Below are 15,553 nucleotides of genomic sequence, written 5' to 3'. Positions count from 1 at the left end.
TGCTATGTAGACTTGGTAGGTTCTAAGAATTAATGCCGGTGCTTTTTGGCAAGCAAGCAAGGAGTGCTAAAGGAGGTAAGAGAGAACTCTGAACATCTGAGGATGTTGAGTTTATTATCGCATCAAAGGTGTTGCAGCTGTGAAATTTCTTCTTGAAGTCAGAAACAGAAAACTATAAAAGCTTAAAAGAGTAGGAAAATACAAATTATGACAGATAAAAGCTAAATAAAATAATCTTCTAATTAAATATAAATCACTACCCTGGCTTTTGTCATTGTGCATGATGAGAAAGTAGCCAGTTTGAGTTTATCCTAAAATCCAAGGTCATTTGGAAAGCTTAGTGACAGAAAGAACTTTATTTCCTAGAAAGGAAAACAAGGCTACAAAATGAGATGACGGTGCCTTCCTCCCTGGGTTGTTAGGAGGATTAAGTTAGAAAATCACATAAAATGTTCAGCATGGGGCCCTGCATGTAATAAGTACTTAGTAACTACTGTCTTCCAGGAGATAGAAAAGTATAATCTCAAAAAATACAAATGTGTACATTCATGTTTAAATGTGCAGAAGAAGAGTTATGACAAACACACTATGAATTATATAATTTATGACCTCTGAGCTTATAATTATGAGACAAATTTGAGGAAGACAACAATTCCACTGACTAGGAGAATAACTTTATTTTTTAGAGATGCATACTGAAGCATTGAGGAGTGAATGGCATGCTGTGTGTCACTTACTTTAAATTACTTATGCAAAAAAGAAAAAAATGATGAAGATGGCAAAATGTCAACAGCTTGTAAATCTAGATGATTCCCTCCACTTTTCTGCATATTTTTGAAATTTTAACTAATGAATGCTGGAGAGGGTGTGGAGAAAAAGGAACCCTCCTATACTGTTGGTGGGAATGTAAATTGATAACAGCCACTATGGAAAACAGCATGGAGGTTCCTTAAAAAACTAAAAATAGAGTTACCATATGATCCTGCAATCCCACTCACTCCTGGGCATATATTTGGAGAAAACTATAATTCAAAAAGATACATGCACCCCAATGTTCATTGCAGCACTGTTTACAATAGCCAAGACATTGAACCAACATAAATGTCCATTGACAGATGAATGGATAAAGAAGATGTGGTACATATATACAATGGAATACTACTCAACCATAAAAAAGAATGAAATAATGCCATTTGCAGCAACATGGATGGACCTAGAGATTATCATACTAAGTGAAGTAAGCCAGGCAGAGAAAGACAAATATCACATGGTATTGCTTATATATGGAATCTTTAAAAAAAAAAAGATACAACTAAACTTATTTACAAAACAGAAACAGACCCACAGACATAGAAAACAAACTTATGGTTACCAAAGGGGAAAGGCGGGGAGGGATAAATTAGGAGTTTGAGATTAACATATACACACTACTATATATAAAATAGATAACCAATAAGGACCTACGGAATGGCACAGGGAACTATATTCAGTATCTTGTAATACCCTATAATGGCAAAGAATTTGAAAAAAAAAATCTGAATCACTTTGCTGTACACCTGAAACTAATACAACACTGTAAATCAACTATACTTCAATAAAACACACACACACACACACACACACACACACCAGACAAATAAATAAATAAATATATAAATAAATGTAAAATAGAAGATTAAATTGAGGAACATTTCTATAATTTGGAGGTAGAGAAGGCCTTTCTAAGAATAATACCAAGACCTGAAATCATAAAGGAAAAGGACCATAATTTTGACAACCCTAAACTTATACCTTCTAGATCATAACTAACTTTAAAGATGAACAACTAGATAAAAATATTCACAGCATTTGAGAGGAAATATCTTTACTAGGTTTTTTCTTATTTGTTAAAGGTCTTTGTAAACACCTCAATAGAAAATAGCAAAGAAATGGCTATTAACCATAGGAAAAGGTGTGCAGTTTTACTAGTAATCAAAGAAATTAGAGTGAAAATATGAACATTTTACACCTATCAGATTCACAAATACTAGAAAGACTAGAAGCTTGTAGGAAACAGACACTGTTGATCACAGCCCTCCTTACTGGTGAGAATGTAAGTTGGTGCAGGGTTTCTGAAAGGCAGTTGGTTAGCATACATTAAAATGTTACACTGCATATATCCCTTCTCAGCAATTCTACTTTCAAGAATTTATCTTTAAGACAAATGAGCATCTGAGCAATGTGTATTATTTTGTTTACTGAAACAATAATTATAAAAGGAAAAACGAGAAATAAGTTAAATGTTCATCAATAAGTTATTGTCTTAATAATACAGGCTATATATGATGCCATGTTTGATAGCATTCAAATAATAATATAACAGATATCTTACTGAAAGACACCCATAGACAGTAAATGGGAAGATGCCATATGTATAACAAAAGAACCATTTTGGTTTTGAAAAAGGTTTTGCATAAACCTAAAATTCTGGAATGACTGTTAATAATGGTTATCACTTGAAGTAGTGAGAATGGGTAATTTTTACTTTTATTTCACGTTTCTCGGCATTGTTTGTACTTTATTTTAGTTTTTATACTAAGTACAGATTCTACTAAAGAAAAATTCCTCTGACGGTCATTTTGGCCCCATATCTTCCACTTTCAATCAAGCAACTCAGAGGTTTCTATGAAGCATGAAAGATAAAGATGAGGTAGGCATGGAGGGAGGTAAATGGAAGTGGTGTTTGTGTGTACGTGTGTACGTGTGTGTCTGTGTGTGCGTGCGTGTGTCTGTGTGAGTTCTTAGAGGCCGTTATGGCTATGGTGGGGGGAACACGTCTGCTTTTTCCCTCCGGCTTTTCGGCCCTCACTGCCTCCTGTACCCTGAGGAGGTGTTAGCACTTACTCCCATGCTCTGGAACTGTTGTTTGTCCATCTACTCTAGGAGAGTGCAGGTTGCTTGCATGCAGGGCCTGGGCCTTAGACATCTTTCTCTTTCCAGCTCTTGGCCCATGGTGAGCTCTCGATAATGTCTGAGAGGCAGAGAACCTGTGGGCTCCAGAGTAGAAGAGGAGGGTGGAACCAGGGGAGAGGGAACAAGGAGCTAAGTCTTCTCCAGAGTCAAGACTAAAAGGCAACCTTGCTGGAGCTCAAAAGATGTCCGACATGAGTCATGAGAAGGGGAAAGCAGGCCAGGATTCAGCATAAAATAAGTAGTTCAGAGCTCCAGACTTGTGGTTGAATTTTGGCTTTGCCACTTCATAACTTTGAGATTATAGGCAATTTAACTTCCCTAAGCTCATGTGTCACATTGAGAAAAGAGAAGAACTTACCCCCTGAGATTCTTGTTGAGTTTTAATTAAGAGAACTTCTGGAAAGTGTATAGCACAATGTTGGCATACAGTAAGCTCTCAATAAATGTCAGCTCTGAGTAACCCTATTTGGTTGTAGGGCCTGCTCTCTGGTCTCTGAGTAAAGCAGATGGCATGCAAAAGTGTAAGATGTTCCAGTACCCAGGACTCATGTAACGAAACTTAGAGGCGTCAAAGGAGGCCAGGTAACCAATGTATTCTGTCTGCCTTCTAGACCAGTATTCAGGGAAGGGATAAAAGCAGAGATTTTTTTTTAGAGCCTGGAAATTATTAAATATCAACAGGTGCCAACCCAGCTACTGGGCACGATGTGGACGAGCAGAGTGAGCTTATGTGATGGGACTAAGGAATGTGCTTGGTCCCAGGCATTGCATGGAAAACCCTCAGGACGATTTCAGATAATGAAGCTACTGAGAAATCCTGAGGCTTCCAAAAATCTACCAATCTGTTTGTTTGGTTTTCCTTTTTTTTCCCAAATTACACTACTCTTAACTTTTTTTTTTTTTACATCTTTATTGGAGTATAATTGCTTTACAATGGTGTGTTAGTTTCTGCTTTATAACAAAGTGAATCAGTTATACATATTCATATGTTCCCATATCTCTTCCCTCTGGCGTCTCCCTCCCTCCCACCCTCCCTGTTCCACCCCTCTAGGTGGTCACAAAGCACCGAGCTGATCTCCCTGTGCCATGCGGCTGCTTCCCACTAGCTATCTATTTTACGTTTGGTACTGTATATATGTCCATGCCACTCTCTCGCTTTGTCACAGCTTACCCTTCCCCTTCCTATCTGTCCAAAAGACTAACTCACAATATCTCCAGCTGTGAAAGGATTAACCTGGAAAAACCTCAACCTGGGCAGTTGTATTACTGGGTATTTTTATGCGGTTCCAAGGGCAATGTTTTCCATGGCAAGCCTCAGTGGCTGTGCACACACACACACACACACACACACACACAGAGTTCTGTTTCTGGTATCTATAGCCAATAGGGCAGGAAAAATAAAGGACCGTTTATATTTTGGTCAATGTGCTCCTCCCAGGGTCTAGCCTAGTTCCTGGTTTTGATCTGATCCCTTGCTTAGAAACCACGGAGATGATATTTAATGCGTAGGGCCACTCAAGTTTAGGTAGCTCCTAAGGGTCTTTACATTCCAACAGGAAAGGGCGTAAGCCCTATGTTACTTACTGGTAGAGATTTTTCACAGACTGTTCAGTGCTAGTCAAGCTGAAATATGGTCCCTCTCTCTTCAGGTCATCGACCTCCCCTCTGCAGAAGCCCACCCTGGCTGGAAGCTCGAGCTGGACATTGTAAGATTCTTTGGGGCGGGTTCCAAAGAACTGAAGGCCATTGGCAGGATAAAGAAAGAGGGCGTAGGTGTCAGACTTATCAGATGCCAAAACTGCTTGGAAAGTATTCAGCTGTGAAAAAAAAAAAGAAAATATTCTTAATAAAACAAACAGAAAACAAAACAAAAAAACCCAAAGCATTATAAAATGCAAAGGGTTGTCCCCCTTCTCAGGATTTCTCTAAATTGTTTTTACACATAATATTCTTTTAAATTTCCTCTCCAAGTTATAAACATAATTACATCAGCTATATTATTGTTATAACCATCTTTTATCAATTTAGATTAATAGTTGAAATATGCATAGGTAAAAAAAACACTGGTTAAAAAAATCAAACTATTTTTTAAGGTTTCAAACTTCTTTCATCCAAACGTCTTTCAGAGCTGAGAGCAAGTAGCAAAATTAACTTGTACATTCCCACAGCCACTGCCCTAGTTTTCTGCCCTGGGCACTCATCTGGATCATTCATTCACTCATTCATTCAATCATTCACTTATTTACTGAATTCCCATTATGGGCAGGGGTGGTATGAGGCACTGGCTGATCAAAAGGTCTCCTTACTGTTCCCAAAGCCTTACCCTCTATTCTCTTCCATCCACCTTTTTTTTTTTTATATATATAAATTTATTTTATTTATTTATTTTTGGCTGTGTTGGGTCTTTGTTGCTGCACACAGGCTTTCTCTAGTTGCGGCGAGCGGGGGCTACTCTTTGTTGGAGTGTGCGGGCTTCTCATTGCAGTGGCTTCTCTTGTTGCATGCAGAGCATGGACTCTAGGCACATGGGCTTCAGTAGTTGTGGCACGCGGGCTCAGTAGTTGTGGTGCACGGGCTTAGTTGCTCCGTGGCATGTGGGATCTTCCTGGACCAGGGCTCGAACCCATGTCCCCTGCATTGGTAGGCAGATTCTTAACCACTGCACCACCAGGGAAGGCCCGATCTACCTTTTGACACCAGCACCAGAGTTACCCTACCCTTATTTCTCAGATGAGGAAACAAAGACATAGGGGCTAAGAGATCTGCCTAAGGTCAGGCTACTAGTATGCGGTGGCAGGCCGGCCAGGGTCCCTGCCCTGCACCACCAGGCTGTCCCAACCACTCCTTGGCCGGCCATCTCAGGTGACTTATAAGCTGCAAACTCTCTTCTCAGGCTCAGATCCCCTGCATCTCCACCAGATTATTTAATATTGCCCATTTGCCCCATGTACTTTGATGCTTCTGCACATATGCTCACGTTTTCCCGTGCCTGGGAACACTCCTGACCTTCTAATGCTGCCCCTCTGAGGAGTTTGGCGATTCCCTGTAGATTTATTGCTGTTCTCTGACCCTCTGCAGTATCTTAGTGTTTCAAGTTAGCACTCACCTCATTTTGCCTGGTTAGCTGCTTACATGTTTGTAAACTCAGTTCATTAATTCATTTGTACATTACTTCAAACAGCCAGGTGCCTATTAAGCACTCGACAGTATGCTTGGCGCAAAGAGGCCAAGGAACAAAGGACACAGCCGCTGCCCAGGACAGTCTCAGAGCTTAGGACAGAGAAGCAGCCACCGCTGGGATTCTAGGAGAATTGCTGGAGGATGTAGTGGAGGCCAGAGAGGAGGGCGTGGGCCCAACACCTTAAGGGCTGGGGTGGGGAGGCGTTGCAGAGGCTGCCTGTGAACATTAATAAACACTGCAGAAGCCAAAGCAGACCAGAAAGAGAGGCCAGGAGCCTGAGTTAGCCACAGACTCAGCACCCAGGTCCTTATAGAACCACTCCTTAAGGTTTGACATACTCTCGTATTTTCAACAAGACACATTTTTGCCTTTACCTACATCCAGCTATCTCCCCACACCCAAATGATCAGTTAATGGTGCTCGAGTATCTTAAAAAAGATGTTGTATTAAGGTCTCTGAGAACACCTCTCACTAAATCCCACTCCTTTTACAATTTAGCAGGCAGCAGGGGAGGTATTTATAAATACCATCACTTCCTAAATAATGGGGCTCCTAGAAACGTTATTTACTGATAAGTAGCACGGTTTCCCCATTTTGCTAGACAGACAAAATTAGGCAGAGAGAAGCACATCACATTTTACTAAATGAAATAGCAAACAAGAGGCATGGGTCTGCATTTTGTTCTGTCCTGGGTCCTTCCCCATACGGTGGTCAAGCTCTCTCCTAGTGTTGATTCTTCTTTCCTATGTTTAATTTCAAAGTACAGTTTTGAGGGTTTGCTTACAAGACAAAGAAATTCAGGTGTTAAAATGCTTTTCCAGAAAAAAACCAAAATACTATCCAAACTTTCTTTTAGGTCTCCAACACAGAAAAGGTCACCTTGCTTGGCTTGGGTTTTTGCTTTTCTTTCTTTCTTTCTATCTTTAAGTTCAGAAACTTAATGATGGGGGGCAGGGGCAGTGTTCATATATTTGTTACTGTTGTCGTTGTTGATCGCTTCATCCGGAAAGCCTGACTTTTCCAAAAATAAAAGGCAAGGGATGTTTTCTAGAATTTCCCAAAGCTCGGAAGCCATAACTTCTGCCAAATGTAAACAAAGGCTGTCCTGTATCATGTCTATACAGAGTATATGCTATTCACTACCTCATCGATGAATGGAGATTCAATAACTTCAATTTTACTTTAGTCCAAATAAAGTTCAACTAGAGAAAGAAAGGTACTTAAGGAAGAAGGCAGATTCTGTTTTAAAAAGCAAAGCTTTCAAAGTTCCTGGCATTGATTGCCCACAATAAACGTCAGATAGGAGGAATCCTGGGTCTAAGTCTAGAGAAATTCTATAAGATAAGGAGGTCCCATAGATTGTGAAGGAATTGAAGGGGATGGGAGGGGAGGGAAAAAGTAAACAGAGCTGTGCAGGGGGAGAGTCTGGCTTTTTACTGTGGGGTCTGGGTATATAGCACTTGATTTTATTCATTCTTTCAGCCAGTCAACAAGTTCATTTCAATGAAAATTTATTCAATGTCTTTTATATGCCATCCTGAGACAAGCACTTATTACAGGTGGCAAGCATTTATTTAATCTACTTGTCTCCACCGAAATAGGCAAATACAAGCATTTTAAATAGAATATAGGATCCCAGAGACCGGCCAAAAAAGTTTGGCTGTTTAAAAACCACCCGCATACCAAATGATCACTTTTAAAGTTCTCTCTGTTCCACAAAATTCTACATCTAATCGCTAAAGTGCCCTCTTCGTGATGTCCTGCAGGGCTCCTCCCCCAGGAGCATGCCTTGACAGGCTTCCAGACCGGAAAGGTCTTCACATTCCTGGAGAAAAGTCTTCGCAAGAACCCCACATGCTCTGTCCCTGAAGGGAAAGCCTCAGATGGGCTGCCAAACCCCACAAAAGGGTCACCAGTTCCCAACTCCCTCAGTATCCCAGGGAGGAGAGAGGGGGCGCCATGAGAAGGGGAACAGGGCCAGTGCTGCAGAGCTTCAAGATCTGCCATCCTGTTATCAGAAAGAGAGAAAAGCCAGAGCCCTCGGCAGAAATCAGGCAGTGCTGGGCTCTCCCTCCCAGGTGTGGGACATTGCTAATCAGTGTTGATGTGATGCTTGGCAGAGCCAGGCTGATAAATAGGAAACATGCCCCTCAAGGAGCTCCTGATTTTTTGCAACTGATTTAATTAATTTCAGCCATCTGGCCAAAAAATCACAACAGTGCCATCCATGTCCCAAAGGGGCTTGCCTAGGGTGGTTTACAAAAACTACAATGAAAATTAAGAAGTAGGGTGTCTCCTACACATGTTACAAAGTTCTCTTCCCTGTCTTCTCTAGGGTCACATGCTGTCTACAGTCATAGCATCGTTGACTTCTGGCCTCCAGTGTTTGGTGTGAACAGTAATCTCCATTCCTTAGTATATTTCTCCATCTCCCGTTACCTATAGGTCACTGTCATATGCAAGATTTTCCCGCGTTCATTTTTTTCTTCCCTAAATCCTACAGATCCTGCCAAAAATTCAAAAATAAATGCTCAGTACTATCACATCACTAATATTATAACCTTCCTGACACTTAGTCTTTAGCAAAACTTCAGCATTTCTTTAACCAATTTCCATATATGTCTCTGTTCTCTATGTCTGCATAGCTATATCTCAGACAGAGGCTAAACTCTTTCAGGTAGACTGTAGACCTCCCCTCTTCTGGACCTCAGCTTCAGAGCTCAAAGAGCTACAACAATGTCCTGCTTTTACCTCTCATTTTCTCCCTGGATCCACCCCTCTCTGTCAATGACTATCATTCCTTGAAACAAGTCAGCATGCCTCACTCCCCATGGTGAAGCCTCCATTGGGAAGTCTTCTGCTCATCTTATGTTACTGCCCCACACCTGCCTTCACCCATTTCTCCAGCCTCAGCTCTCTTGGCCTTCTCCCAGGACACACCCTAGGCCAGAACAATCTCCTGCTGCCCCATTCTCAATATCCATTCTTTCAGCCCAACTTAATACAGGTCAACAATGCATTCCCTGTACCACACAGATCTATGTAGCCCAGTTCCCTATCCCCCTTCATCCTTCAAACAACAACAAAACAACAGTCTCACCTACCCCGCCCCCGAAAAAAAAACACAGCTAAAGGAAACATATGGGCAGTATGTCTCCTGCCCGTAAGTTCTTTGAAGGTCAATACTGTGACTTTGCTCTGTGAAGTACCTATGACAGTTCAAGGAGTCTCAGATTGAGTGAGTTGATAAACACCATTTGGTGATATGTTTTTAGATGCAGTAACACCTTGACACTCCTGCAATATCAGGTACCACATCCTGTCACACCCACCACAAACATCCATGGCGAGAAAGGGCAACATCTGAAATAGTTTTAAATGGTAAAGATGCCATTCCTCTGATATCTTCAAGTTTCCAGTAACTCTGCAACATGAAGTTAGTATGCCAAGGTTTAAGAAGGCCATGTAGAATTCACACAGTCCTTCAAGCAAAGTAGATTATTGCTTGCCAAAATCTATCTCCAAAGAACTATTAAAACGAGAACTCATGTCACAGAGCTCTTCAAAGTATTCAGAAGAAACTTCAATGTGGGTAATTAAAGAAACATCCTCTCTCCAAACAGAATATCTCCTTTCTAAATGAAACAAATTCTGAAGCCAACTCAGCATATGGCAATGTCTGAAGATTGATTTTAATTAGAAAAGTAAGAGATGATGGATTCTACAAATCTTCCCCCACTCTGCCCCCACCATAAAAAGGCCTAGACAGAAGTTGCAATTTAGAAAAGCTTGTATTTAAAGAGTCCTTAAGTAGAGGACTTACATCACAGCATCCTTACAAGACAGAGAAATAGAGAAATAAAAGAACCAGAATCTGGTCCCATCAACCCAATGTACAGGAACACAGATTGGCTGAGCATATGCACTTGCTAAGTCTAAGGGACCATAATGGCTACTTTAAAATGTCACCTTAGTGAATTCTCACAACAGTACTGTAAGGTAGGAATTGCTACTTTAAAATGTCACTTTAGTGAATTCTCACAACAGTCCTGTAAGGTAGGCATTGCTACTTCATTTTACAGATTAGGAAACTAAGACTGAGGCTGGATCATTGCTTCCAAAGTCACTGGATAACCTTTCATAAACCACTTCTTTCAAAATGTTTTTTATTGTCATTATCTTCACATCAGAAGCATTATTCCCATGCTGCAGATGAAACTGAGAAAAGTAATTAAAGTCACCTTGTCTGTATTATAATTTTCAGTTTCAAATAAGCCCTGATAAAATTGGAATCCTAAAGCTCTAGTGTGACCTCATCACCCCACAGATTCTGTGCAACTGCTCATCTCTCCGATTCCTCTCACTCACCTCAACATTGTCTTTCTCTGTTGAAAAAATAAGATAGATGTAGCTGAATTCACTTAAGAGCACTGGAATAGTAATTTGGAAGTAATAAGGAGTCGGTAGTGTCCTTGGAAAATTTCATTCCAAATTCATTCTTCCTTTGAATGAAATATGGTTCCAAGGACTCTTCTGGTACAAAGATCACATCGAGACAATAAAAAAAAAAACCTCATTTATTGGAAGTCTTTGTAAAAGGTACAACTATTGTTGTGTCTACCTACATCATTTGTGCCAAGGAAATGGGTCCTGCATGAAAAGTCTGGGTAAAAGCAACAATAACAAAAACCTAAGAATCAAGAAATCTGTATTCAAAAAAAAAAAAAAAAAGAAATCTGTATTCTAAACCTGCCTTTGCCTCACTACGTACAGAATTCTAGACAATTGCCTTAACTTACTAGGTAATAGCAAACAATAAGTCTTGCTGTACTTATCTTAAACATGCAGCATTGTTGTGGGAAGACAGCATGATAAAATGTTGTTATAAGAATTAACAAGATATCCTGAATAAACAACATATATAATAATTGTCTAAGTAGTCAGTCTTTCCATTGAACCTTTACCTTCTCAATACAGTCAAAAAGAGCTCTCTTTAAAAAATAAAATAACAGGGCTTCCCTGGTGGTGCAGTGGTTGAGAGTCTGCCTGCCGATGCAGGGAACATGGGTTCGTGCCCCAGTCCAGGAAGATCCCATATGCCACGGAGCAGCTGGGCCCATGAGCCATGGCCGCTGAACCTGCGCGTCCAGAGCCTGTGCTTCGTTCGCAACGGGAGAGGCCACAACAGTGAGAGGCCCGCGTACCGCAAAAATAAATAAATAAATAAATAAATAAAATAAAATAACAACAAAAAACTTCTGCTTAAAATCCTTCAAAAGCTGCCCAATGCCAAAGAACCAAGTCCAAACTCCTAGCATAGCATGATCTACCCCTGCTCCATGGCCTTCCCAGCCTCATGTCCCACCACCCTTCCTCTTCAGTACTAAGATACCACATGGAATGCCCCAAACACATTATACAATATAGTCTATGGGTGATATGTCATATGCTACCTCTTCTATTGGGAATATTCTACTCTACTCAACTCAGATGCAAAGACAATTGCTCACCGAAACTTTCCCAGATCAGGTCCCCTAACAAGGGAGGGATAGAGTTAGTCTCCTTAAGTCAAGATGCTATTTCACTTATCATACTGAATAATAATCAATATCCCTATTAAACTATGACATCCTTAGGAGTAAAGAATGTGTCCTTTCACAGTCTCTACATGTCCTAACATACAGTAAGTGCAAAAAAGTTTGCTGGAGGAATAAATCTCAACTATGTTTAAATATAAATTACTTACATACATATACATATATGAATATGTCACATATAAGATATATGTTTAGAAAAGAAGACTGGAAGAAAACAATAAAATACTAGCAGTGGTGACCTCTGGTTAGTATAATTATAAACGTTATTTTCTAAACTTTGTATTATAAGTATGTTAAACTTTAAATGCTTTTTAAACTTATGGACAAAAGTGAATTAATGAATGCAACATACCTTATTCATTTCTCCAACCCTCCACCTAGACCAATGCCCTGAACAAAGAAGGTGCTCAAAGTCTGTGAGTCTGTTCCTGTTTTGTAAATAAGTTCATTTGTATCTTTTTTTTTAGATTCCACATATAAGCGATAGCATACGATATTTCTCTTTCTCTTTCTGACTTACTTCACTCAGTATGACAATCTCTAGGTCCATCCATGTTGCCGCAAATGGCATTATTTCATTCTTTTTAATGGCTGAGTAATACTCCATTGTATAAATGACTTAGAGAACAAGCTTATGGTTACCAGGGGGGAAGGGATAGTTAGGGAGTTTGAGTCTGACATGTACACACTGCTATATTTAAAATGGATAACCAACTAGGACAGCACAGGGAACTCTGCTCAATGTTATGTGGCAGCCTGGATGGGAGGAGAGTTTGGGGGAGAATGGACACATCTATATGTATGGCTGAGTTGCTTTGCTGTGCACGTGAAACTATCACAACATTGTTAATCGGCTATACTCCAATATAAAATTTAAAATTTTTTAAAAAAGGTGCTCAGTGTATTTGTTTGAATTGAATGTACTCTGTTGAATTGAATAACTGAAATGTCAAACCTATGCATTAAAAAATTATGCAATAAACAAAACTAGATGTTGCCTGACCCAAAATAAAATGAATGGCAAAAATCAATTCAAATGATTTTTATTTCTAGATCTTCTTTGCTTAGTAAAGCCTGTAAGAAATATTCCTCTTACTCAGGGAGCACAGAATAAGAATGGCCACCATCTTGAATCACTCATTGAGAGTGGGCAAGCTAGTTAATCTCTCTGAACCTACGGAGGATATGTGTCATCTTTCTATAGCTAAGAATCACTTTGATGAGTTAAAATAGAGATAAACTCAAAGAGTTTCAGCCTTTAGAGTTGACATTTTAGATTCAGGTCTAATTTCATAAGAGGAAGCCCTTACCTACCCCAGGAGTGAGGCAGCTCACCTTTTGCCAAGCCACCCTGGCGCCACCTGATGTCCATTTGGAGTACCTTAAATGTTGCTGCCAAGCCTAATGACTGGGTGCTTACGCTGTTTCACTTTCTCAGGTAGGGACTATACAAGGAATCAAGGGCAGTCTCCTGTAAAGTACGGAGCATGTGAACTGGCACCTGGAGGGCAATATGGCAAAGGCTATTAAAACCTTATAAAAAATGCATCACTCTGGCCCACCAATTCCGCTTCCTGGAATGTCAACTAGTGACATGGTACAAAGATTTAGCTTAAGAAAGAAAAAGTGCTTCACAAATTTATAATGATGAAAAATTGGAAATAACCTTGCTGACCACTGGGCACAATGAGAAATCCACTGGATGGAATATATGCAAACATTAACAGTGATGTTGTAGAAGTATATTTACTGACAGCTAAACATATTCACAATTTACTAATTAGTGAAAAAAAATTACAAAACCGTATGTGCAATGTGAACTCATCATTAATAGACAGTGATAGATACAGATATGGATAGGAAAAAGCTCTGGCAGATGCACACGAAACTGTTTAACAGTGGTTATCTTTGAGTGGCAGGAAAATGAGTGGTTGTTCTTTTTAAAATTGCCAGCATTTTCTGATGTTTTTCCTTCAATGAACATATAATTAGAAATAATTCTTGTATATATGAGGTGATTCTAAAAACAATCAAACCATAAACCCCTTCTGCATGTGCACTGGGGCACTCACATCCCTTAAGCAGTTCTCCTTGCAAGAGTGACCTCTCAGACCCTCAGAGAAAGCTTGGAGAAAACAGCCTTCTTCACTTCCGAGCCACTTCAGCCCTGGTGCCGCCAAACTATATACATCAGAGTTAGCGGGAGAGCAGACTCCGGAAAAATTTCAAGCCAGTCCCTGGGTTCCAGCCCAGAATCCAAGCCCATCCCTCGGTTGGCACAGAGGCCAAGCAAGCATCCCTGGTCGCTTACCTCTCCCGAGGGCGGGGCCCAGCGCGTGGCCTCCTCGTAGGCGCCCACCTGCTCCCAGGTAGCCAGGAAGGCGTGGGTGGGGGTGAAGTGCGCGCCGGAGCGCGGGAAGCCTGCGCGCACGTAGCGGGCGGCCAGGCCAAGCACCGCCGGGGAGGTGTCCTCGCGGTAAAGGACCCGGCCCCTGCCGTGACTCGTGTCGATGTCGGCCAGGAAAGGGGCGATGGCCGGGAAGTCTGTGGGGAAATCATCGTCCACATACTGGGTTTCCCTGGGGAAGTCCTGGGTGGAGATGATGCCGTTGGTGACCACCTGGGGGACGAGGGGGACAAAAGTGTGACGGTCGCGTACGTTGCAGGAAGCCCAAGGAGGGCCACCACAGGTCCGGACGCGAGCGCCCACCCTGGCTCCGTGAAGAGGGAAGGGAACCGCTCCGGGCATGAAGCTCTCCCTTCCCCATCGGCTGGGAGCCCGATTCCTGGTTCAGGGCGACCAGCGCAACTTCAGCCGGCGTCCCACCCGTCACCCCTACCCCACAAGCGCGGTGCAATAGGTCCAGGAGCCCTAAAACTCGTTCACGTTATCTTCTCACTTCTCGCACAACCCTGGAAAAAGCTACGGGTCGGAGGAGGGAACACCCAGCTTTGCAGACGTGCACAGCCTCCTCGCTGTCCTAACTGGAAACCCCACTGGCCGGCTTAGCAATCCCACCTTCTTTTCTGCCTGGGACTCTTATGCGGCTGCGAACAATTCTTACCCCCTCCCCCCGCCCCCCTGAAGCAGGGAAAAGCAGCGGGTCCCGCAACAGCATCGCTGCAAAGCCAGGTCCCACCCCGAGGGCGCTCGGGGACAGCCGACTGTGCGGACTATTTCCTCCCTTCGGAAGGCAGGGGTTCGCTGAGAGCCGCACTACACTGACGCCTGTTCAGAAGCTGCAAGAAACCTGCAGAATCCCGCACCAGGAAGAAGCTAAACTTACGTAGAGTTCGCTGAATTGGGCTTCATAGAAGCGCAGGGGAAGCGCCAGCTTCACGGCAGCCGAGCTTTCGTCGTCGCCTTCCTGCAGGAGCTGGTCCCCTAGCGACTGCCCGTAGGGGAAGAGCTCGCCCGGGTGCAGCGCCGTGGCCCGGGACAGCAGCAGCAGCAGCAGCAGCAGCGGCGGCGGCGGCGGCGGCAGCGCGGGCCGCCCGTCCGCCCGGTCCCCCCGCATGCTCTCTCGGCCCTGGACTGCCCCGCGGCAGAGCGCGTCGTGGCCCCGCCAGCCAGCCCACTAGCCCAGCCGCGCTGGCCTCCAACCTGGATCCCGGCGGGGTCCCGGGCGGGGCGGGACTCCGGGCCCTCCCAGAGCGCTGATTGGCTGCGGCCCTGGTCCCGGGACCAATCGCCGGTTCTGAGAAAGTTCGACAGCGGCCACCACATCTGGTTCTCGTTTAAGTTTTCTAAGGCAGTGGTCACCGGACCGGCGGGGCTGGCGGGGTGAAACATCCCGGCCAGGGGTGGTCTGAACCACTTCTC

At 42.7% G+C, this 15,553-nt stretch overlaps 1 protein-coding gene across 4 annotated transcripts in view; it reads right to left on the bottom strand.

The window, feature by feature from the left end:
- The window catches only part of NID2 (nidogen 2), a 78,305-nt gene extending 62,961 nt beyond the window's left edge, over positions 1–15,344 (bottom strand). For 3 of the 4 annotated variants that reach the window (XM_060096214.1, XM_060096215.1, XM_060096212.1), the window contains exons 1-3: positions 15,018–15,344; positions 14,042–14,350; positions 4,537–4,769 (exon numbers count right to left, since the gene is read on the bottom strand). In XM_060096214.1, coding sequence (XP_059952197.1) covers positions 4,537–4,769; positions 14,042–14,350; positions 15,018–15,248 — 773 coding nt within the window. In that variant the 5' untranslated portion in view covers positions 15,249–15,344. The remainder of the gene's footprint in view (positions 1–4,536; positions 4,770–14,041; positions 14,351–15,017) is intronic. The other variant, XM_060096213.1, reaches the window with a different exon arrangement.
- Positions 15,345–15,553: the final 209 nt, after the last annotated feature.

This window comes from Mesoplodon densirostris, chromosome 4 (assembly GCF_025265405.1).
Source record: "Mesoplodon densirostris isolate mMesDen1 chromosome 4, mMesDen1 primary haplotype, whole genome shotgun sequence".
Classification (NCBI taxonomy): Eukaryota; Metazoa; Chordata; class Mammalia; order Artiodactyla; family Ziphiidae; genus Mesoplodon; species Mesoplodon densirostris.
This window is presented reverse-complemented; position numbering and strand designations above follow the sequence as displayed.